Raw genomic sequence first — 25950 nt, 5'->3', positions numbered from 1 at the left:
CTGATATCAGGCCAAAGTTTACTAAAGGGTTGACGCCGATACGACTTTGCTAGGAGCCGAAGTAAAGATCCTGAACCGAACATGTCAACACTTGAGAGGCGAAAGCCATAAGAAATCGACTTTGACACGAGTATGGCTAAGAGCTGTCACCTGTGTCGAGTGATGTGTGTGAGAGAGAGAGAGAGAGAGAGAGAGAGAGAGAGAGAGAGAGAGAGAGAGAGGGCGGTAGGGCAGATGGACACACTTGTCACTAATAAAGCAATGTCCGCTAGCTACCGTGTCATCAACGAGCTACATGATCAAATCTGGCTATGGGTCTCTCTCTCTCTCTCTCTCTCTCTCTCTCTCTCTCTCTCTCTATTATATTTTGGCGCTACAGCTGTGTTACTACTGCATTGTCTCTCTCTCTCTCTCTCTCTCTATATATATATATATATATATATATATATATATATATATATATATATATATATATATATATATATATATATATATATATATATATATATATATATATATATATATATATATATATATATATATATATATATATATATATATATATATATATATATATATATATATATATATATATATATATATATATATATATATATATATATATATTTTTTTTTTTCCAGCCTCTACGGATAACGAAAAAAAAATTGCCATCGCTAGAAAAAAAATATTCCTCTCTTGGTATTTCTTTTTTTATATCAGTCTTCCATTTTTACGAATTTTCCTTTAGATTAAAAAAAAAATAACGACGCTCATTTGTCATCGTCATCCACCGCCATTCATCAATCAGTATTTATTCGCCTTGCATGACTATTTATTATGGAGCAATCGCTATTAATTACAGCCACCGTAATTAAGCGGATCAATAAGGGCGGTAATTCATCCCGCCTCCGCCACACACAGCTTCATATTCTTAAAAAAAACATTTCGGCTTCCCAGCTCATATATTTGACAAGGCTTTCGTGGGAGTTTTGAGCATTTCCAGGGGTAGTTTTATGACCCTGGTGGTAGTTTGACCCTTCTTCTGTACCATGGACGTAAACAACACTCATTAGAACTCGACTGATATCCTTTTTGGTCTTTGTTGATGTGAGAGATGGATGCGTCTGAGAATCTCAAGCATACATTCCGGACCAGACACACGCCAGCAACTCGAACCTCTCAGCCACGCAAGACAACTCTAAACACTCATCACCAGCAAGACACTTCTATCGACCTTCATCAATAATGCACGAGGTCGAAGTCACGAGATGCAACAAAATAGACAAACAGAGAAAAGAAAGTGAATTGGACCATATTTATTTTCCGTATTGCCGCCTTGCAGTAACTATTGTTTTCATTTGCCAGGCTGTGGACCATATTCTCAAACATTTGACAAGAGTTGCTGTGGGTTTCAGTGGGGTTAGATTAATAGATTTATGAGTCTGGTGCTAGTCTGACAAAACTTCTGTACCATGAACGTGAAAATGAACACTCATGAGAACCCGGTTGATCATTGCGGCCTTTGGAAGTAGTTTTCGTGAGAGGCGAAGCGTCTGAGAATACCGCCCAAAGCCTCTTCCCCTGGGCGGCTGGGCACCCTCCTGTGTTGGCACTCGGTTATAATGAAAGCGCTGACAGGATGGTTCCCGGACATTTCAGCGACGGACAAAATGTCCGTCGCTGAAATGACGGACATTTTCACCGACGGACATTTTCACCGACGGAAATTTGGCCGAACTGACATTTGGCCGAAGAGAATTGGCATTTTTTTCGCTTCTTTTAATACATCTCTTTCAGTTTTAAAATGTTACGCACTTACATGCGTAATTACACCACCCCTCTCTTCACCCCTCCCTGCCTCGTGGGCCACCAGCACGACACTTCCTCTCTTCTTCCCATCCCTTTGTCTCGTAAAGAAGCCTCGACTCAAAGCTTCGAAATTCCGAACAAGCTCTGACGTCACTCACTTGCCGGTTCGCCTCCAGTAACCCCCTCCAGTATTGGGTTGTTCCCTCTCCTCTCTCCGAGCTTATATATATATATATATATATATATATATATATATATATATATATATATATATATATATATACATATATATATATAAATATATAAAAATAAATATATATATATATATATATAGATTTTTTTTTTTTTTTTACGTTGCCGCCGATAGCACCGGTAGGCGTCGTCCCGATGGGGCCTGATGGTCGGCCCGAGGCTTCTTCCCGGTGGGGCCTGATGGTCGGCCCAGCCCGTTCTGGCGCAGGCGAGTGTTTATAGTGGCGCCATCTTGCGTTGGCTCATGCTGCCCCCGAACTCGTTCTTGATTCGCTTGGACGGCTTCCTCTAGAGTCCGCTTGATGGGTGGTCTTCAGGGCAGCATGTGGGTAGTTTTAAGCCACTCGGCGGTGACTGAAAATCCGAGTGGTAGCGTGAGGATTCGAACCCGTGCTGTCCATCACGCGGCGAATGTGGGTCCAGTACGCTACCAGTTCGCCCACCCAATATAAATATATATATATATATATATATATATATATTTATATATATATATATATATATATACATATATATATATATATATATACATCTATATATATATATATATATATATATATATATATATATATATATATATATATATATATATATATATATATATATATATATATATATATATATATATATATATATATATATATATATATATATATATATATATATATATATATATATATATATATATATATATATATATATATATATATACATATATATATATATATATATATATATATATATATATATATATATATATATATATATATATATATATATCATGGAATTCATACCAACGACAAAAGGAGGAAGAAAACTTTTGCTTGATGGCCACGCCTACATCGTAGATAAACAAAAGGACAGTATAACGTACTGCCGATGTGAACGCCAAGGAAGGTGTGGAGGGCGATTAATTAAAAACAGAAGACAAAGTTGTCAAGGAGAAGCAAATAAGCATTCACATCCGCCTGATGCCGGACGCAATCTGTCTTTGAAAACATTACAAAAAACTAAAGAAAGATCCAAGCAGTCAGAGGAAGTGACATCGACTACAATACAAAACTGCACTAGCGAGTACCCGCTTGATGCTGCAGGTCTCTTCCTAAATAAGAAACACCGGCATGAATAATGCGTAGACAACGCAAGGCACCACACGGAAACATTTTAACTGACGATTTACAGAAATCAATTAGAGGAGAAGATTTGATTATTTATGAAAGTGACAACCTGCTAATTCTATCAACGCCTCGAAATTTACAGCTTCTTGCTGTGTGATGGAACTTTTGATTCTGCGCCATTAGGCTTTCAACTGTATACACTACATGTTATGCTAGATGAGTCATACTATTCCCTTAGTATGCTGTATCGCCAGGAACAAAAACCAAGCAACTTTTGACTTGATTTTTAACACCCTCAAACTTAATCTTAATCCTGTGTCAGTCACCATTGATAATGAAAAGGCTGCTCTTTACAGCATCTCTGCATGTTTCCCAAACACAAACATTTATGGATGCTTTTTTTTCATTTTGAGCAGTGTTTGTGGAGAAGAATACAAGAATTTGTACTACAGGCTTGGTATAATGACACAAAGAGTACATTGACTGTTAAGTCTGTTGACAGCTTCAATGAATTTGTGTCATCTCTAGATGATTAAACTGATGAACATCTCTCTGACTTTCTTGGCTACTTTGAAGCGACATGGATTAGTGTTATACAACGTGGAAGACGACGAAGACCAACGTTTGAACTCAATATGTCGAACACAACAGAGAGAACCACAAAAGGCATTCCACGGACAACAAACTCTCTAGAAGGATGGCACAGAGCATTTGAGCAGAAAATCACCCACCCCACTCTTTGCCGTCTAGTTTCAAAGCTAAGAAAAGAGCAGTCAGATCGGGAGATAACAATTGAGCAGGTAGAATCAGGAGTAGAGTTAAGAAAACCAAAGAAGCACCAGTTATTAAACACAAGACTGAAGTCCATCATTGAGAAGTATAATGAGTATCAGAGAATTGATTTCTTTAGAGCAAATTGCCCACAGTCTCTTAATATGTACGAACTTTAAATTTTATAGTACATTTTTTTTAACAAATTTCCTTATAATTGTCACGTACAATTATTATCCAGTTCTCTTCGGCCAAATAAACTTTTGTCACGTACAATTTTTATCCAATTCTCTTCGGCCAAATAAACTTTTGTCAAGTACAGTTTTTATCCAGTTCTCTTCGGCCAAATAAACTTTTGTCACGTACAATTTTTATCCAATTCTCTTCGGCCAAATAAACTTTTGTCACGTACAATTTTTATCCAATTCTCTTCGGCCAAATAAACTTTTGTCACGTACAATTTTTATCCAATTCTCTTCGGCCAAATGTCTGTCGGCCAAATGTCCGTTCGGCCAAATGTGTCGGCCAAATGTCAGTTCCGCCAAACGTCCATCGGTGAAATGTCCGTCGGCCAAATGTCCGTCGACCAAATGCCCTTCGGTCATTTGTCTGGCATGCATGGACAGGATGACTCACTGGGCCGTGATGCTGAGTACACTTATTCCTTGCTCAAAACTAAAATCCGGTTGCACGTTCATAACACTCGACCAGCGTGCACATGGTTGGTCAGCAGTGGCAGTCCCAGCAGTGTGCACTGTGGGTCTCCTAAGATAGAGGCCTCACCCATGGGAGACGCGGTGCACTCCGTGACATGCCAGCAAAGAAGCCTCAGACGGGGTCACAAGTGCCATTGCCAAGTTGGTGGGCTGGGTGTACTGGGTGCCATGACAGGGGCACACACGCTGACATCATGCTCTAACATTCAGTCATTGCTAAGCTATAAATCTGGCAGCATTAATGTCAGTCGTGATTTCGAAGCGTGTATTTACATGTTATCACTGTCTGGGGGTGGCCGGCTGGGACCGAAATGCTTTCTAATGAGCGTTACTTTACAATGAATAAATAGATAAATAAAGTCTTTGTTACTAATTAATAATACAGTATTACAAGGAAAACATCAGCAGCAATAAAATAGATATTAATAATAATAATAATAATAATAATAATAATAATAATAATAATAATAATAATAATAATAATAATAATAATAACAAAAACAACAATAATAAAAATAACTAACAATTTCCAAGGAACACATTACCTGTTTGGAGTAATTTAGAGTGGCACACGTAAGCCAGCCTTTCCATAATGACCCTTTCCATAATTGGGTATTTGGTAATTAAAATAATTATACATCTTGTGCCGGAGGCTGCGTCGTTTGGCAAACCCTCCCGGTGCTCACTTCAATACAATATCACGGAAACACATGCCATTCATTCTCCTGGGGTGACAATACTAAAGGGAAACACACAGACAAACAACCCTCCCTGTCTAACATAACCTGCCTGGAGATGATTACCGGTCGACCCTAAAGTTCCATCTCCGCGGAAGAAGAAAACTGAACCAACCAATCCTTCTTGCCTAAACTAACTCAGACAGATCGCCAGCCCTCCTTGCATATCATAACCTACTTGGGCATAATTATCTCCTGATGCTAAATTTATAATTCCACGAAAGGAGGAAAAAATGACCTATCCAAACTTATTTCCCTAAACTAACACAGACATACTACTAACTCTTCCTGTCTAACATAACTTATAGTAGCTACCTGGGAATGATTACCGATCTATACTGAATTTGTAACTCAGCGAGAAAAAAATGCGCTAACCAAACCTGCTTGCCTAACCTAACGCAGACTACTAACCATTCCTGCCTAACATAACCTACCTGGGCATAATTACCTACACTGACTCTAAATTTGTAACTCCGCGAAAGAGGGGAAAAAAATAACCTTTAATAGCTGCCTGGGTATGATGACCTACCGAGACTAAATTTGTAACTCCACGGAAAAGGAAAACATGAACAACCTAACTTGCTTGCCTAATCTAACCCAGAGGAGCAGCCCATTGCCATTTGTCACCCATCCGTTTTTGCCTAATCTTGGGTTTCTTTTGGAGAGGACTTTATACGGCACTATACACTATGCCAAAAACTATATGATCACAGTTAGAATGGTCGCGGTGCGAGGCCGGTAGTTATTTAGGCCGTATATCAGCCAAACTAACACACTGAGCCGTGGAAAGGATGACATGTTGAATACGTTGTTTCTTATCACAGTCGTCTCATAGCGCTGCCTCTAGTCACACGATATTAGCAAGAAACGATGGAGGAGAGGGGCCGGTGGTTACCTAGTCCATGTATCAGCCAAACTAACACACTGAGCAGTAGAAAGGAAGACGTGCGGAATGCGTTGCTTCTCACCATCGTCACGTCTCACTAGGCCGCCCCGAGTCACGGTATCGTCAGGTATCGGTGTGCGGCGCAGTAGTCGTCACCAGGCACGTTGTGTAACCCGCTGCTGCTTGACAAACAAACCGTGACGGTGAACACATCGTGACGTCACTCGCCGACCTGACTGATAGTGATCGATCTTGCTCTCGCTCTCTGGCTCGCTCTCGCTCTCTGACACACACACACACACACACACACACACACACACAGACCGATAGCAAGAAGACGAAATATTTACTTTTTTCCCTAAATGGGGTAAATTTCTACTAGATCGTGGCCGAAACATTAGTGCCAGGGTGGACAAGTGACGCAAAACACACGGGTGTCTGAGTGCCGCCGGGTCTGGGCGTGGGCGAGGCCGTGCCCGGTGTGGGAGGAGGACCTAGGCACGGCCCTGGGCACGACGGTACTGCCAAAATAGAAGCCAAGGCGAAGGACAAGAGACGGCGTTGTCTTGCCCAGTGCGCACGCGTGATGGCTTCCTTCTTTCCCTCTTCTGGGACATATCTTGCCATTCTGCATCACTATACAACTTTCCCCACACTCACAACACACAGACAGACACACACCACAGCCCCGGGGCGGCAGGCAGCCTCGGCGGGGCGCTGCACGCCGCCGCCGCCACAGGACAAACAGCTTGGTGTGGAAGTGTCCTGTTGGGTGAACATGATCCCGTCAGGAGCGTCTCCCCGCCTCACCTAGCGCGGCCACCAACAGGAGCAGGACGCCCAGAAGGTGTGCGGCCGAGGGGTCACCGCTGCACCACATTTTTGCACATGACAAAGCCGGGAAGGGCAAGGACGTCAGCAATGGAAGGCAAAGGGAGAAAGAGGCGCCGCGCTCTGCCCACTGCCACACCGCGCGTCTGTACTGTACTGATCTCGCGACGGCGGGTTTCTGCGGGAAAGTCCCGCACCGCACAGGCGCACTCCTCTTTGTCCTCCCGCATCCCCCGCCCTCCCCGGCCCACATCCAGCATGTTATTCCGGGGGCCGAGAGGGGGGGCATCAAGCTTGATTTCGTCTGTTCCAATAGCAGCCTTCTTGTTAACAATACAGGTTAGGTTATGGAGTCGTGGGTGTATAATAGCGGTGACATCTGCGATAAGGATGTCCCGTGAGTCTTGCAGCCCACCAAAGGGGAAGAATATGAACGTAGTCATTAAATGTCTGCTTAATAAACGTGTTAGTAGGTTTCGTGTCCTTACAGATCTCTTTATAAAACGTCAAAACACAAATTGCCCTCTAGTTTTACTTTTAATATTTCCTGTTTCTGTATTCAGACCGTGGGATTGTCTTCAGGTCACGACATGCCCCGCATCAGGGAGTGTGCCGGGGCCGTGACAGCTACATTACATGTAACCTGATACTTCCACGGACTTGAGAAAACTTGAGGTAAGTTTGCAATGCCTGATAATGATTTGGTAGCTTACTGAATGTATCTTAATGCCCTGAGCTTATTGATCAAAACACCTTGTTAGCGTATAGCCGTGTGTTTCCGTGGCGTAGCTCCGTGGCCAAGACTGTGCGGAGCGAACAGGTAGGCCAACGCTCAGGTGAAAGCAGCTAGCGTCTCGGGAAGACGCTCCCCGCCGGGCTGTCACGCTCCTCCCTTGATGACGCTCACGCACGCACACTGCCTTAAAAAATTACGCCTGCCGCCAGTCCCCTGAGTGTTGCTCCACCTAAAGGGAGGCGACAAGGCTCTGGCAGGAAGGAAACTGTAACGGAACATATTGCTTGCCACATGGTCATCCACCCGGGAATCTGGGAACCGTCTTGGTGCAACAGCCTGATTCTACAAGGAAACACGCGCTACCCGCACAAGAAAAATGCCAAAGAATACAAGAAATAAATTAAAGTATCGATGTATTCAGAAATATATAAGACTATATAAATGAGAACTATATTTTGTACCTGGTAAATTTTGTAACTGCACACTAACTCCGCGGCAAGTGCAAAAGTCCACCCTCCTCGAGGAGGAGGGACGCAGCCCGGCACCCACCCACCGCTGGGCAGGAGGGGCAGGGCCGTCAGGAGGCAACCCATGCAGATGTCACATCTACACCATGCCAGAGGCAGGCCATCAAGAGGCAGGGGCACACACACACACACACACACACACACACACACACACATATATATATATATATATATATATATATATATATATATATATATATATATATATATATATATAGATATATATATCCTGACACGTGGATAGCTAGACAGAGCGATAAAAAAAAGGCAGATGAGGGCAGCTAAGGAAAGAAGGACTGAGGAAGAATACTGCAGAACTGAAGGAAGAAGGGAGTGAAGGAAAAACAAACATAATATTCCCTCTCTTCTATACGGCAACACACAGATGTTCAGACTAATCAGGTCGCAGAGACTGTCCAGCATCGATGAGTTTCAAATTACTTCCACTCCCGGCCCCTGAATGAACGCGGGGTGGTGTGATGTGGGGGAATACCGTACAAGTTTTTTTTTTCTTCTTTTTTTACGTCTTCGCCTGTGGAGCCGGTAGGCTTGTTTGGAGGGGCCTGATGGTATGGCCCAGCCCGTTGTGGCGCAGGCAAGTGTTTATAGTGGCGCCATCTTGCATTGGCTCATGCTGCCCTCCCGGAGCTCATCTTTAATCCTAGAATCTAGAGTCCGGGTTGATAGGTGGTCTTCTGGACAGCATGTGAGTAGTCTTAAGCCACGCGGCGGCGGCTGAAAAATCCTAGCTTGGTGTTGCCGGGCGGGGCGCGAACCAGTGCCGTCCTGAACGCGGCGCCGTCACGCTATCCACTCAGCCACCGCCTCCCCAAATGGGTGGACCGTATAATCGCCGTTAAAAAGAGAGAACTTATAGCAGCGCACTATTAGGAACACTGCAAGTGGACATGATGACGATGAACAAGATGGCTCCTTTTGTTTACCGTGGCACGCCGCTTTTGAATAGGAGATAAGATTTTCATTTTTTGCGACAGTCGATGTAACTTTAGGCATTCGTATCATAGTGTTCTGTCATATTGAATGGGGCGTGATCCTGTTGGTAAGGTATTGAATATGAATATTAGGCATATTTACGTGATAGTTGACGATATACTTATCTTTTATCCAACATGGTTGCTGTGACTGGAGGGTAACACGTGTATGAGGGGCCTTACCATACAATACAGTGAGGGGGTTTAGCGTGCTAAAATTTCTTACATATTTTGTTTTTTGTACAAACAAGATGAAACCCAAGCTACATAATAGTTTAGTTGTACTTAATAGGAAGAAAGGTAAGTATCAGGTGTATAATAGTTGGCAAAAATTAGTTACATGGTTGAAATGGTAGGAGAAATAAAATATTTTATGAATGCAATTGAAATGTGATACTGTACATGTATTGATGTTTAGTGAGTATTTGTAGTATTGTACGTGTGCTGTGAAGTTTATAGACTTTGCAACATAGTTATGCTAAGTCATCCCCTGATCTCATTTACCATTAAATGAGGCAGTGTTAGAAAATAGTTAGAACTAGGTATATTTTTGCACTGTTTGGACAATAGAACAATATATGATGCATGTTTGCTTTATTCTACACAGCAAAATCTCATTTATTGTACGTTTGATTGGTATTGCAGAGGTGAAAAAGACATGTAATAAGGGTGGCCAAGATAAGGCAGTCATGTCTCAAAACATATTATTTTACTGTTTTTTTTTTCTCTTTAATAGAACACTTTATATAATGTGTTTATTTACAAAATGAAAGTTTTTGTTGAAAGGCCAATAAAAAAGGTACTTAGATGCCTTGTGCAAAATTGAGCTGTGTGTCGTAGATGGCCCAGTCCCTGAGGGATATTTCTGGCCCACAGTCTTACCTTCAAGATTTAAACTGGATTTTTCAATACTATTTTTCCACTAATAGTACGATATACCCCTACATCACCCTAATCCTTCACCTTGACAGAATCGTCATTAAAGGCACTGAATAAATGGCGTGTAATCCTTCATCTTGACCTAATCGTCATTAATTAAAAACACTGAGTAGATGGCGTGAGCGCAGATATGAAATGCAGGTGTGGAGGGGCAGGGAGAGGCGCAGCCGCGCAGGTGTGTGTATGAAAAGTATGATGAATGGGATATATGTGTTACCAAAGCAGTGGTGGTCTTGGCGCGCCGCGGCCTCTCTTCTGACGACCGCTGGGACAGTCGACCTCACGCCCCTTCGCCGCTGCCATTACCACCTCGCGAGGCCAATGATGCGTCCAGCCTGGGGACGATAGTTTGTTTTGAAGAGTAGACTGGATAGCTTCATGGACAAGGATGACAGGTGGTATTTTGGGGGAATCTGGAGCTGCCTTGTGTAGGCCATTAGGCATTTGCAGTCTCCCTATGTTCTTATGTTCTTATATACATATATATATATATATATATATATATATATATATATATATATATATATATATATATATATATATATATATATATATATATATATATATATATATATATATATATATATATATATATATATATATATATATATATATATATATATATATATATATATATATATATATATATATATATATATATATATATATATATATATATATATATATATATATATATATATATATATATATATATATATATATATATATATATATATATATATATATATATATATATATATATATATATATATATATATATATATGCAGAGCACTGCCGCACGGCCTCAGAGGTGGCAGGTGACCGCGGCCCGTGACGGGGACTCATCCGTCTAGAGCGGCGAGGCGCCAAGCCTGGAACCTCGCGCCGCACAGCCTCGCCAGACGTCGCGTGAGCCCCTCCGGCGCTTCTCCTCCTCCGTCTCACGATTGTGCTTCAAAGGTAAGCCAAGTTTATATGCCTTCTTTTGTACCTGCATTTATATCGTGTTCATGGTGTCTTCCTGGCAGCTGGAGTCCTGCTCCTGCCAACAAGGATGCATGCAGTGCAGTCGCCTGCCTCTTGGTGAGCAAGACAACGTTGGCACAATCACTATGTTTATTTTTTTTCTCGTTAATATTTGTTTCGTAAAGAGGAACCGTTTATCCACGTAGCAGTGGGATTTATGCTCCTGCCAACACGGACGCCGGTCATCAGCAACATAGTTAAATACCTCAGTGATGGAAAATACTATAGTTTTATAGTATTGAATTTTTTACCCTCTCTGACTTTTCAATATTTTGGTTGTGTCAGGATGGAGTGGCTGGGACCGTGGAAGCGGGCCCTCAAACGAACCGTGGCGTGCCTCACCTTCGTCTTGCTCTTGTCTCTCTACCTCGCCTCCTCGCCACATCAGGGTCCAGCAGCCCAGGTACACTCAACGCAGTCCCAGGCCATGCCGCTCCTGGGCACGCTGCCCACCATCACCTCACGCCCCGCCAGGCTGAACTGCAGGCAGGGCCCCGGCGGTTGGAGGCTGTACCTGCGAGGCACGAGCCCTGCAGGACAGACTGAGGCGAGCAGCCCGCCGCGGGACGAGTGGCAGGAGGCAGTGGGCGCGGGGGCCACTCTGCACGAGTGCCCGGTGTGTACGGGAAAGGGATCATGGGAGCCACCACATTATTCTTATTTTTCAATAAAATAAAACCGGAAATAATGAGAATCAAAGTAATAGTGACCATTTATCTAACAGATTGTGGTCATGAGCTGCGTTAATTCTGTCCTTTTCTTAACGTGGCTGGTACCCCTCCCCCTGCCCCACAGGTCGAGGTGGAGGTGAGTCCGTGCCAGTGCCGCCGCACCGTCACGGCCCTGCTGCCTCACGTCTGCCCGGCCGCCGCCCCGTCCCGCCTCCTGCAGCACATCAAGGCCACCTTGGGAGAGTCCACCTGTGGTGACCTCGCCACCCTCAGGGGCGCGGCGCAGAGGGTAAGTAGGCCAACTATTCCGCCATCTATTGCCGGCATGTCATTATATCGTAAATAAGGGTTTAGTCATCTGTAACATCAGAGGGACAGTATGGATGCCCCAGCCATCTTCTCCGTCTAATATTTAGTCTTGAGTAGCCAGCCCCAGCCTCACCAAGCTGCAGGGAAACAGTTAGTCTTGAGTAGCCAGCCCCAGCCTCACCAAGCTGCAGGGAAACAGTTAGTCTTGAGTAGCCAGCCCCAGCCTCACCAAGCTGCAGGGAAACAGTTAGTCTTGAGTAGCCAGCCCCAGCCTCACCAAGCTGCAGGGAAACAGTTAGTCTTGAGTAGCCAGCCCCAGCCTCACCAAGCTGCAGGGAAACAGTTAGTCTTGAGTAGCCAGCCCCAGCCTCACCAAGCTGCAGGGAAACAGTTAGTCTTGAGTAGCCAGCCCCAGCCTCACCAAGCTGCAGGGAAACAGTTAGTCTTGAGTAGCCAGCCCCAGCCGCAACGAGCTGCATGGGGTCAACCAGTCTCGAGAATGACATAATATATTTATCGCTGTATACTCAGTGCCCACCACCTCTCGCTCCCCTACAGGCGGTGGTCTACTCCCTGGGCGGCGCTGCATGGGAAGTGTACCGGCAAGGCCTCACGCAGCTAGTACCGCGGATTCAGGAGGTAGGTGGTGCCGCGGGACGCTGTGCTGTGGGTAAGTCGTCCATCACTGGAGTTCCGGGAAGCACTAATGCACTCACTGCTACCTGAAAGCCTCAAACTCATGCCTCCTCTCTCAAAACTCTTTCTGGCGTGTGCAGGTGTACCCGGGCTGGAGCATGAGGGTGTACGTTGACAACACCAGCGCACCCTACTCGTGGGCCTGCCCCCTGGCCTGCCAGTACCCACACCTGGACTTCTGTGACGTTTCCCGCCTGCCAGGTAATGAGCATACACCTCAGTTTGTCATGGTAACCCCAGCACCTTGGCTGACCAGCACGTTGTGTCGCACATAAAAATTTTCATCTGTCAAAGAAGAGAGAGTTGGTGTATTAGTCAGGCCGTCAGTGTCAGTCAGTCAGGCGGGTCATCAGTCCCTGGGGCACCTTTGTCTGAAGATGGGGCTGGTGCCTTCCAGGGCTTGGTGACGTGAGCGGGACGCATCCGCGTGTGTGGAGGTTCGCAGTGTTCGGAGACCGCCTGGTGCATCGGTACATGTTGCGTGACGCCGACTCGCCCTTGCTGCTGCGGGAGGTAGCGGCCGTGGACCAGTGGCTCCGTGGAGGCAGGGTGAGGACCGTGAGGTTACACGCACCCAACTCATCCAGCACACCACACGCCCACCAGTACCCAAACACGGCGTGCTGTTACCATGACTCTCCCTTACATCATTCTTATTCCAAACTCAACCTCCAAGGCTGCTCAGAGTCTGGAGAAAACTCATTCTCATGTAACCTAGAGGATGTTTCGTAACGCACGATGACGTTGGGAATCATAAAGGTTCAGTGCTTCTTCCTCTCTCCGCAGTGTTACCACGTCATGCGGGACAACCCCTTCCACGCCGCAGCCATCCTGGCGGGCTTGTTCGGCGGCTGCACTTCCTGGCGACACTCTGTGGCGGTGGCGGCGCGGGACGCGGCCTTCTGTGAGCCGCACGGGCCCGGGGGTGACCAACACATCCTGAGGGTAACTCAGTAGCTGCTCAAGCCAAAGATACTATTGCATCACCAGGTTGTGCCATGCACGGCCATTCCTAAAACTTTCTTGGAAGTAGCAAACTTTAATATTATACATCATTATTAATTGCATTTTAAAGTACCGCGTCCATCCAGCTTCACACTAACCCGTGGCCCTGCCCTGTACAGTCGCTGGTGTGGCCCGCAGCCCAGCACAACGTCACAATGCACGACTCCTTCAGGTGCCACAAGTACCCTACCGCTCTGCCCTTCCCGACGCGGAGAGTTAACTTCACTTTCGTGGGCATGAGGTCGTACCGAAAGATGTACAGGTGGGAAAGACTCACGGCGGAGTGCCCACGCGCCTGCCGCCCCAAGGAACACCCGGACTGGATGCAGTGTTGAAGATTGAGGCCACACAGTGATTGGCTCCTGCGTGCCTACAAGGCCGCCATCAAACACTGGGCGCGGCGAGGCAGGGGCCCGTTGTGCAACATACTGACCATGCTGCCTTTTGCCCCCTCTCTTGAGGCCTTCACCAAGGACAGCCATACAATACTCTCCTCAACTAAGAAGACACGGTGTTAGCTGTAAATTAATGCCTTTGTATACCATATAAGTACAGTATTTATTCCTATTTTGGGGAGTGCAGTCATGTTTTGTGACCCAAGTATGGATAATACACTGAAAAATCCCTATCAGAATTACAACCACATGCATAACAGATTGTTCCATGACCGCGTTGGCGGGCTGTCTTGAATTTTGTCTTCCACAAGTCACTTCAGCTGCAGTGAATTCATCATGCACTTCACCTGTTACTGTTTTCCACATCCACCTCCATGATGAGAGTATTCCTAGCTAAACCTCCGCCTCATCCATCTTCAGGCAAAGAATTCCTTCAGAGGCTCTCGCTGCATTTATTCCCTCAACCTCACCATGACTGTGTTGGGGATTCTCGTGCCTGGCCAGTGACTTCAGAGTCCTGATTGCCTTACGAGGTGTGCTTGACTAGCAATGGGAAAACCGATTTATTGAACTGTGAACTTTAGTTTGCATTCCTTCCCTGGGTGCTTGGAGAGGGAAGTTTGACATTAATAGAGTATTTTCACACTAATAAACAATAGCAGCTCCATACTTTGTCTCTGTTTGATAGTCATGTATATCCAAGTCTTTACTCAGGTATATTTCCACCCCGACGACAACACTGCGCCGAGGCAATGTCAGGGCAGCAATTCTAGACTGTGATAGGTGCCCAGCCCTACATTGCTGTGTACAGGTGGCCCATAGCCCTGCACAATACTATGACTATTAGTCCAGGACCTGTGGCTACAAGACTGCTTGTGGCTGTTGTAGTAACTAGTAATACCATTTGTGGTAGACCCAAATGTCCTTTGTTGTACTGTATGCCTCCACCACTGTACAGTTCTGGGCTTCTCATTCCCTGGAGGGTTTATTGTGGCAATGGTAGCCACTGCTCCAACAGTTTGCTGTAGTACAGAAAGGGTCATTTCCATTTCAATTGGTCTGTTGTTTTACTCCCATCTGTGTACACAGATTTCAGTGCCTGGCAACCCAGGGGTGTGGAGTTGGAGGAGTCGGCTACTTTTGACCGGGGTCGGAATCTGTAAAAATATCTCCGACTCCGACTCCTTTACATAATCAGTTCTCGTATATTTAACGTATAACGTACTTGGCAGCACTACTAGAACAGTGTTGCCAATTTACGAAATTTTTCCACAAATTTGTCTGAGGCAAGTTTTTGTGAGCTCTTGAGATTTTTGAAAAAAAATCATGGAATGATTGTTTTTTATGGAAATATGGATTATTAATCTGTGAATTAATGAGATAAATTACTAGAGCTAGACGATGTCGTATAAGACGTACCCAACGATATGTGCTGTTCCAGGCGAGTCTGATTATTGTAATTTACTCGTGTGCATCTCCACTCAGCACTGAATCTGTGTTAAGCTGCTCAGAGCTCAGCATTGGGTTGTCTTTTAAGTGTGTGGTTTGGTGTGGCTGAGTGTGATGCGTGATGTGGCTGTGGCTGTGACTAAGTAATATAGTGTGTGGTGCGGGTTGCTGAGTGTGGTGTAAATTGTCTGAGGTGTGATGTGATGTTGCTGGGTATGGTGAGATGTGATGTGGCTGTGTGCGAGATGTGGTGTGGTGTGGCTGAGTGCAGTGTGAGGTGTGGTGTGGCTGGGTGTGATGTGTGGTGTATGGTAAGGTGTGGCTGGGTGTGATGTGCGAGATGGCGTGGCTGGAAGTGATGAGAGGTGTGCTGTGACTGAGTGTGTTGTGAGTTTGTGTGATGTGTTGTGGTGTGGCTGGGAATGGTGTGAAGTGTAGTGTGGCTGGGTGTGATGTAGTTGGGTTTGGTGTGACTGAGTGTGATGTGTAGTGTAGTGGTGTGGTATTGCTTGGTGTGATGTGTGGTGTAGTGTGGCTGGGTGTGATGTGTGGTGATGTGGCTGGTTGTGGTGTTAGGTGTGGTGTGATGTGTAGTGTGGTGTGGCTGGGTGTAATGAGTGGTGTGGTGTTAGGCATGGTGAGGGTGGGTGTGGTATGGTGTGGTGTGGCTTGATATGATGTGTGATGTCATGTGGCTGAGTGTGGTGTAAGGTGTAGCTGGGTGTGGTATGGTGTGGTGTGGCTTGATATAATGTGTGGTCTAGTGTGGCTGGGTATGGTGTGGTGCAAGGTGTAGCTGGGTGTGGTATGGTGTGGCTTGATATAATGTGTGGTCTAGTGTGGCTGGGTGTGGTGTGGGGAGTAGTGTGGGTGCATGTGATGTTTGCTGTGGTGTAGCTGGATGTGATGTGTCATGTGGAGTGACTGGTTGTGGTATATGGGTTGGTGTGGCTGCGTGTGATGTGTGGTGTGGTAGGGTGTGATGAGTGGTAGTGTGGTGTGGCTGGGTTTGATTTTCCTACCACAGTACTGCAGAAGAGAGGGAGGGGGAAGGGGGTGGAGTCGGAGTCTGAATTTTTTATGCCCGACTCCACACCCCTGCTGGCAACACTTCACTAAGACATACACTACCCAGCAAGGACATGGTCACTGGGCAGCAAAGACATCACTATTACCTCTCAGCCAAGTATCCATGACCGTTAACCTAATTTGACTCACATGAACACTGGGTACTTGAGCAGCGTTTGTTGCCTTGCCCAGTGTCCCCCACGGAGAGGATACAATACACAGAGTTTGTCACTGACTTTATTGGAGTAGAACTAAGTATTTGTTTAACTGTTCACACATAACCATGCTGTTGATACATTCACTTGCTCATTATGGTACTGGATTCCCTGGCCGAGTCTGGTGGTTAACACGAGACGAGCATCGATAAAACATAACTACGGATAATGGAACTTCTCTCACAACTGGGGAAACAAACAGTGAAGATGAAACATGAGGGCTTCAGCGGGCCACAGAGATGTCAGCTCAACACAGCATACACCTGATCTGGTCTAATGGAGTAGTACTGATCACAAATATATTTTGTAATGAAGCATTCAAACACCGCCAAACATCCATGATAACAATGCAGAACCCCGACACTTGTGCTTGTATCTAGCCTCCGCTACGACAACATGAAACAAAACATAGTGGATTCTCGGGTCCTAGAGGAGATATTAGTACTAAAGTATTTGGACTAACTTTCAAAATGACTCCAAAGGAAGTATATATATTTATATAGAGAATATATATGTACGTGCCTATATGAATCTTCAGTTCATCTTGATATGAAGGGTAAGTTGCTGACGTCTATAGTGAATCTCTTGTACAGCAATAAACTGCACTGCTTCGGTACTTTAGTCTCGGAAATACCATTGTCACTAAACACGCTAGTTACCAAATTTGTCTAAGATGGTTATAATAAATAGTGTAAAAAAAAGATTCCACCAACATCACAAACTGTAGGACTACCAAGCATCATTATGGAGCAAATTATCATTACACACAGAGACCAGAAGAGATTGGATGAAGACAGGACAGAATAAAACATAGACATGTATACAAAAACTCAAGTGCAAGCATAGTTGAGACAGAGGCTCAGCACAGGTCAAGGTGAACAGAGGTCAGGGTCACGGTGGAGGCCCTACGACACTTGCGTTCTGCAAGACAACAAGGGAAATGAGAAGCGTCTTAGGTTCAACACAACTGTCTGGCAAGAGGAGCGGCCGAGAACACCCTGCCAAGGTCCTGCGGCAGCGTGATCCACTGGGGCCTTGAAGTGCCTCGGGTGAGAACACAACCGATTCCTGATGAACAAACCATCGCAATTCTGGCGGCAACTTAGAAAAGAAAACCAGGGACACTTTCTTCTCACCTTTACATAAAATGCAACAATGCTCATGATCTCATGCAACTGACTCACTATACATTGGTCACAACTGCCATTAACACAAGGATTACTGATACAAGCAAAGCCACCTGTGGCTGAGACAGACTTGTTCCCAGAGAAACAGGATTCAATCATTTGGAACACCAACCTACCAGCTTCCCCTTCATATTCACTGTACACTCCATTGGCCTATACTGACTCTGAGAAGCTAATGCTGTGTGTACTGAAGGATAGCAGTGACCACAACACACAGAGACTGCTGGCTCACCCTTTATTTATAGCAGTCCAGAGTGGCTGCAAAGTCTGGCACAATATGAAATTTACCTTTTGCTTCATCACAGAAACTGCATGTAAAATTTGTTTCCATCATAATACATGAGCAGGTAGGATATGATTCTTAAGTCTAGAACCACAAGACTCAACAGACAATGTGGAAATTTAAATAAATAAATCTCTCTGCCTTTCCTGACTGAGGCTGTGAGTTGACAATAAGGTTTTAGTGTGTTAATCACAACACCAACACATCCTCAGCTCCCCAGGAACTGACTGGCTAATGGGAGTGTCTGCTGGTGGTTGATGAATTCACAATTATACAGTAATGGCAACTGAGCCTGCAGTTTCCTCAAAAGAATGTCTAACAAAAGATATCAATAAATACGAAGGTGGACGCCAACAAATCTGGACCTTCCACAATTGGCAAAAAAATAAAAAAACAAAATAATAAATATATAATAATAATCTTAATAATGAGCAGTTCAATTTTAAGATACCATTACTGACTTGTATCAAATAACAGATATGGAAATACCCTTGTAGTGGTGTATCCGAAATGTGTGGTGTACGAATGTGTAGCATGTTAGTGGGGGGTGATGGGGGGACAATGCTGTTGGTGAAGGAGCAGAAGGGGGCATCTACAGGAAGTAGTCTGGAGTCCTGCGCGTGACGTGTGGCTCCCCTCTCCTCGGGGCGGGGTCAAACTGAAGGCTGGGGAACAAACAAACAAGGAGATTAGGATACTTTGTCAACGGCAGAAAAACAGATTTTAACCACCACTAAATTAGATACCCAACTATTTTTCATTATTGTGAATACCTATTCTTTGTTATCCATTACAAAAACTTGTCCAACCCCATAAGGGAAGGTAAGGATGTTAAACGAAAAGAAGAAAAGCAGCTACAAAACCTGTATTCCAATCATTCCATTTATTACAACACTTTGCTTCTAAGAAGTCCTGCTCTGAGTTAAGGTGCAAACGCAACCCCGATCCAGACCCCAATACTCACAATGAATACTTCAAGGAGTCGTCCAGCTCCATGATAGCTGCTTGGTTGCCACAGCGGTAGCAATAGTTAGGTGCCGAGAAGATTGTTACAACATTCCGGTCATGGCACCAGTTGTAGCCCTCCATGACCAGCTGGTGAGCCCTGGAGACCAGTGTGAGGCCATTGGAGTGGTTGAAAGTCTCTGAGATGTCCTGGCCGAAAGTGTAGCCGGCACCGCGCGGGGAGATGCCCCAGCCGCCACGGTCGTCCGGGTCAGACCACAGCAGGTCACACATGGGACCCTGCAAGGATATACATATTGCCTGCTGTCACAACATTCAAATTGACTTTCTGCACACAGGCCTGACATAGCTCAATGTGTCTTACACATTACCAATCCTATCAGTTTTTGTGTACAATGATACATTATATCTAATTGAAGGAAAAATACAGAAAACCATAGATGTGACCCGTGTTCATTTCCTGAGTCAAACATTGTGAAATCCAACTTCTACATATTGTAAAAAACATGATTCAGGTAATAGAAGTATTTCATAAACTACTACAGCATTGTCAGCACCACTGACACATCTCTTTCACACCCCAATGATGTGACTGTAACACTGGACTGCCGTGCCTAGACTCACCTCATGTGGAACTTCTTGGAGCCTGTCCAGGGCCCTGATGTGGTCCAGTGTGTCTATGGAGGGGGAGAGGCCGCCGTGGAGGCAGAAGATTTGGCTGTCTACTAACGCTGTCAGGGGCAGGTAGTCAAATAGGTCTGTGAAGTATTTCCAAACGTTGGCGTTCCCATATTTTCGAAGACACTCATCATAAAACCCGTACACTTGAGTGATTTGCCGGGACTCGTGGTTGCCGCGGAGGATTGTTATCCGTTCCCGGAATCTGACCTGCGAGGGGAAGGCAACGTTAGGTAACACAGGGCCTTACTACATGCAGCCATTCACACGCCCTGCATGGCACCCTGCCAGCCTGAGGCCATGAGTCACTCTGGGTGTCGGCAGCAGTGGTGGTGGTGGGTGCCTTGCCAGGGCACAGTCACCCACCCCCCAGGTCACTGTCCTCAGGGCTCAACATGTGGCTGCCCCACAAAAAGCATACACAAATGACTCCTTGTTGACATGTACTCAAACAACTCAACACCTGGTAGAACTCAGCACCCTCACGGTGCCCATCTTGCCCAAACACCGAGTCACAGGTGACTAAAATAGCTCAAAGGTTTTTAGGCTGCACAGGCTCTGTCACACAGGATGCTACACATGGCTATATGTAGATTTATCACGTAATAGTTCACAGCAAAAATGTATTACAGACCATAAAATATACTATTATTGAAAATCATCCAATGATTAATGACAATAACCGAACACTTACCTTTAAACAAACTAGCAAGGTGACTGTCTCTACAGAATAATAGCCTCTGTCAACATAATCCCCCATAAAAAGATAATTTGTGTCTGGAGACCGGCCGCCAATCTTGAAGAGCTCCATGAGGTCGTGGAACTGTCCATGGACATCCCCACAGACTGTGACTGGAGACTTGACTTCCTGTACATTGCTCTCCTTGGCCAGCACCTCCTTGGCCTGCAGGGACGGGGAACAGCATGGGTTAGGATTATGACATCATCACATTCTTGTGTCCCCAAACCCAAAAAGAGAATAAACTAACCTTGAAAGATATGTAAACCATCACCTGCTCTCATTGCTTCAAATAATGTCAGGCTTATTCCTCTCTAACTGTAGTGAACATGAATTACCGGTACCTAAACAAAATAGAAATAATTGGTTTCCCATTGGAGTAATACAGAAAACATGTGGTAGTGCCATGGTGCCAATGCAGAGATAAACAATTGATATAATAAATGCAGTACAAGTTATCCTAAAGGAAAAATTGAGGCCTGTTGGATCCTCAATGTTGAAGGTACAATAAAGTGTTCAACAAAACCTAAATTCTGGCTGATATAAAGAACACTGCCCCAGGTTACAGACAGGTGCACAGATGGGGCTTCTAGTGATGCACAAATGCAGTTCCCACACACCAACAAACACCCAATCAATTCTGGGCCAAGTGTGTACTGTGTAACTGCTTCCCCTTTAGGTCCCTGGTGCTCCTTCTCCTTTAATGCTTCCTATTTTGAAGAGGCCCAGCAAACTGACACCTTATGGGAACGAACCAACAGGTTATGCAAACACTCAGCATTCCTAGTGGCAGCTTGGTGCATCACGATGGTCTCAGTATATGTAATTACTCCAGTAACAAATAAACAGCAGAATCCATTTTTAACCACTAGTCATTTTCTTTTAAAGAGATTTATAAACTGAAATGATTGAAGTCCATGTTGAACAAACAAAAACATTAAGTCCTACATATTAATGGCTACTTGAGCCAAACACTGTGTGTGGGCTTCTCCAGGGACACACTAAAGCAGTCAGCTGATGCAAGGGAGCCCTACACACCATGCACACCAACATACAACTTCATAACACAGCTTTCGTCTCGCTAACAACATTACTGAGATGCTCAACTGCAAGGTGTAAGATATGTGTACCTGTAGACCACACTGCTCTGAATACATAGTGCATGACAGGCAGTTAGTTTAGATCTATGCCTTGCATGTATTTACTTCACATCTCATCCATTGGTATTCAGTGTGAAGATATAAATAGTTATGCATTAACATCATGTAAAAGGCTCATTACACAGACATTGGGCCTGGGCAGCTCCCCATCAACACAAACACTGGCTGGAACAAGTATTTTCTGTAGGGGGAGTTTTGGTGTCCTGTAACACATCAGTTCAGGAAGGCAACTTTGTGTCCACACTCCTGGGGGCAAAGTGCACCACTCACAGAAGCACCAGGGAGGCAGCACCTTATCTGCCTTCATAACATGGCCTCAAAGTAAAAAATAAACCCGGACATTTTTGTATTTAATTAATTGGTAGAATATTAGTCAAATCAAGTCACTGCTATGTAGCTAAAACAGTTTGTCTTCCTGGTATCTTTATCAGCCTTTATCAGCTTAATCAAAGCTGCGGCTCACTTGCCCAATACCAGGTGGTGTCATAACACACCTGTCTGTGACACCTGCCAGTGTGACTACCAGGAGGGTTCACCTTGACAACCCCATACAGAAACTATCCGGACAGGAAACACCCCTGCAACACACTTCTCACCACTATCACCACACTCTTGCATGACAACACTAGGAATCACCTCTATTCATGCTGGCAACAATTGGGTGTCAGCTGGCCACAACTTCCTTCCTTGCATAATGACATTGTCAACCAGACAACAAACAATGAGCAATCATAATCCCCCATTTCAGTGGTGGACAAATGATGCAGCAGCTCAGAGTGACAAACAAACACTGTCAAGGACATAATCAGCCTGGCCAAAGGCATCCACTACTACAGCTTCCCATCACCATCTACATAATCCTTCAACACTCTTCAGCAACATGCAGTGATGATGTGCTGCTTGTACTAAACTGGCTGCCTCAGTCATGTCATGATGCAAACATGCAATGTAGGTCAGGCACTTTTGCAATGTTGGGTACTTTATAGCTACTTCATCATGGCAGAAGACCAAGATGCCAAACACACACACACACACATCAGCTACAAAGCCATTGCCCACCATGAAATTCCATTTTCTACTGAACTAAATAAAAACATCAGTCATGGGATTAAGTGCCCCTGACCTTTATTTTGTCATGGGTCTTCCCTTTAATGCTCTCCCAAGCCTTGCCCAGCCCTACCAACCTTTAAAACTCTACCCTTATCAAGATGGCTAAAGAAATCACTCCCAGTAAGCAGCCAGCTCCAGACACAACACTGGCTAATGCTCCCTGGGTCTGATTAGTAATGCATGGTCTTTGGGTTAAAGTTGTAAAGTACTTGGTAGGCTAAGGCTCTGATGCTTATGTAATGCAACTCTAAAGGGTTACAAAGCCTTACTTAATAGTGGACAGAACTAGGCAACCTTTTTTTTTTTACCAAGGTAGATCATTTTTGGTAGCCAGTATTCTAAGACCTGTTTATGAACTCAAGTGATCCTGTGAAGAGCCTAACACGGTGTCCATTAATGTTGCATTAATGTAGCCACCAGTCACTAGTCTATGAGTGTCTCCAGGCACATCCTTCCAGCCCATACAGTCACATGTAGCTTTCCAAACACGATTAACCAATTTATGGGCCAGCATGCCAGTAGTTTTTTGCCCATCCAACTTTCCTACTGTATTTCCTTGTTATAGAGAATGGATGGGCCAGCCAACTAGTTAAAAGGAAGAAGAAAAAAATAATGTATATGCAGAAGAATGGAAAATTAGAAAAAGAAAGACTGAATTAGCCCTGAACCAGCCCAGAACCTAAACTAAAACTGCGATTATTGCTCTGCCGCTGCAACGGCAATAGTGCACCTACATCAGCATCAATGAGTGGGCCAGGTGCTACTACTGCCCCTCGCCTTCTGGCCCGCCAGAAGGAGTAAGGGAAGGAAGAATTTGATGGCCAGCGAGGTGTTATTGAGAACCACACACAGGCACGGGGAGGCCAAGCAGGGGCCTAAACTCGTATTTTCAAACACTTCCGGATCTTGTTACTGCTTATTTAAAAGGGCCCCAGAGAAGATAAAACAGGTTCTCACAAGTTTTCCTCATTCATGGCACAGAAACCTTGGAAAGCAGAGGTCTTTCACGAGGCAGATCACAGGGATGAGAGACCTCGGATACTGGGACAGACTCAGAGCTGGGGCTCTATTCACAACAACGAAGGGATAGGTACCGCACCATCTACATGTGGAAGATTCTGGAGGGCCAGGCACCTAACCCCAAACCCCTTGCACTGCAGCCTTACACCACCGAGAGAAGTGGTCATAAGTGTACAAGGACCAGCCTGCCAACCGAGGCCCAGAGAGGATCCGGACCTTACTGGCAGCAAGTTTGGTCCATGAGGGGCCGAAAACTTTCAATGCCCTACCAAAAGGAGTGAGGAACATCACTGGCTGCCCGCCAGAAAAATTAGTCTACGTAGCCTGGACAAGCCAGACGAACCCCAGGTGCAGGGCTATACTGCTGGGTGCCGAACCTCAAATACAATATATGACCAGGTGGCCCGAAAGGACAGGGAGGTGAGGATTGGGAGCAGCGGTGGACCACCAAGTAAACCAAGTAAGTAATCTACAGCCAGGGAATTGAAACCACCCATGAAAATCCATATAAAATCTACTCGAGCCCTTTCATTTCATATGGTAAGGTGTGGAAAAGTTTGAGAATGTGTCCCCGGGAGTGATAAGACAGCCCGGGGAAGGCCAGGCAGGAAGGCGCCACACAACACACGTCCTTCACAAACAAAATGAAACCTGCTGGCCACCTGACCCCTCGCGCCCCTCCCGCCCCGCGCCCCGCCCCGCCACACGCCCGGCCCCCGCCCCGCCGCCCCGCCAGGATGGAAGCAGCCCCCGACGTGCCCCGCGTGCCCCGGAAGGAATAAATAAATAAATAACCTTGAGGCGCGTCAAAACACTCCGGCCTTACCTTCTCGCAGAGCGTCTTCACCTGGTTCTCCGCCAGCTGCTTGCACTCCATCAGCTGGTCTATCCACTGGTCCAGCTCCTTCATCTGGGTTTTCTCCTCCATGCTGGCACTCTTAAAGGTTCACTAGTGGCGGAGGAACACAGGTGGCGGGAATATATATCGGCGACGCCCTTCCTCCCCGCGGCCACCAGCAGCAATATGGCGGACCTTGCTCGTGACGTCACGCTTCAGCTGCCGCACGCCGCCACGCACACATTGTCTCCCTTATTCTACGGGTTATTATGCCGTTTTAAAAAGTGTTGATGTTTACTAATAGTCCTAAGGTTATTATACAAAAAGTCTCGAGTATTTGTTTGCTCCCAAAATGCCCCAGTACCTTTTTATTCCATAATTATGACAGACATTGTTGCCAGAGTTTACAGGTGGTATATCTTATCGTGGGTTTTATTCTGTGTCATTGGAATATTTTGACTTGTGATGGCTGGCTACATGGTGCACAATATTCCCCCATCATCGGAGCAGGGTTCGAGCCCAGCCAAGCGCCTCCCTGGCACGTCTGGCTGACAGTCGTGTCCCCGGCGAGAGGCACCCGGGTGGAGGCTAGGGGCGGTGCACCTTTTAAAACACCAGCACCTGGCATAAAATTGTAAAATACTCCCACAATATTGACACCAATGCATGTATTAAATTTACCTCTATGCATAATTTATTTATCAATTGAAATTTCACCCGCCATGAGTCAAATAAGACTAAAACATGTTCCTTATTCCCAGTTGCAAATAAGTTATATTCAATTTTTTTAAGGGATATATCTATTTTCAAAAGCTTTAGA

General features: G+C 45.2%; 2 protein-coding genes and 1 pseudogene across 2 annotated transcripts in view; 1 reads left to right on the top strand and 2 right to left on the bottom strand.

The window, feature by feature from the left end:
- Positions 1-7636, bottom strand: part of LOC126993854 (low-density lipoprotein receptor-related protein 4-like) — a 141112-nt gene extending 133476 nt beyond the window's left edge. The window contains exon 1 of the mRNA XM_050852993.1: positions 7100-7636. Within this exon, the coding sequence (XP_050708950.1) occupies positions 7100-7409 (310 nt within the window). The 5' untranslated portion in view covers positions 7410-7636. The remainder of the gene's footprint in view (positions 1-7099) is intronic.
- Positions 7637-11627: 3991 nt separating this feature from the next.
- Positions 11628-15574, top strand: LOC126993864 (uncharacterized; annotated as a pseudogene).
- A 1584-nt stretch (positions 15575-17158) lies between these two features.
- Positions 17159-25387, bottom strand: LOC126993860 (serine/threonine-protein phosphatase 2A catalytic subunit beta isoform; the record flags this gene model as incomplete). Its single annotated transcript, XM_050852996.1, is given in 5 exon segments — positions 17159-19284; positions 19584-19864; positions 20210-20473; positions 20958-21167; positions 25119-25387. Coding segments are annotated over 5 exon segments (930 nt in total). The 3' UTR covers positions 17159-19211.
- Between the last annotated feature and the right edge of the window lie 563 nt (positions 25388-25950).

Source organism: Eriocheir sinensis, unplaced genomic scaffold (assembly GCF_024679095.1).
Source record: "Eriocheir sinensis breed Jianghai 21 unplaced genomic scaffold, ASM2467909v1 Scaffold690, whole genome shotgun sequence".
Classification (NCBI taxonomy): Eukaryota; Metazoa; Arthropoda; class Malacostraca; order Decapoda; family Varunidae; genus Eriocheir; species Eriocheir sinensis.
This window is presented reverse-complemented; position numbering and strand designations above follow the sequence as displayed.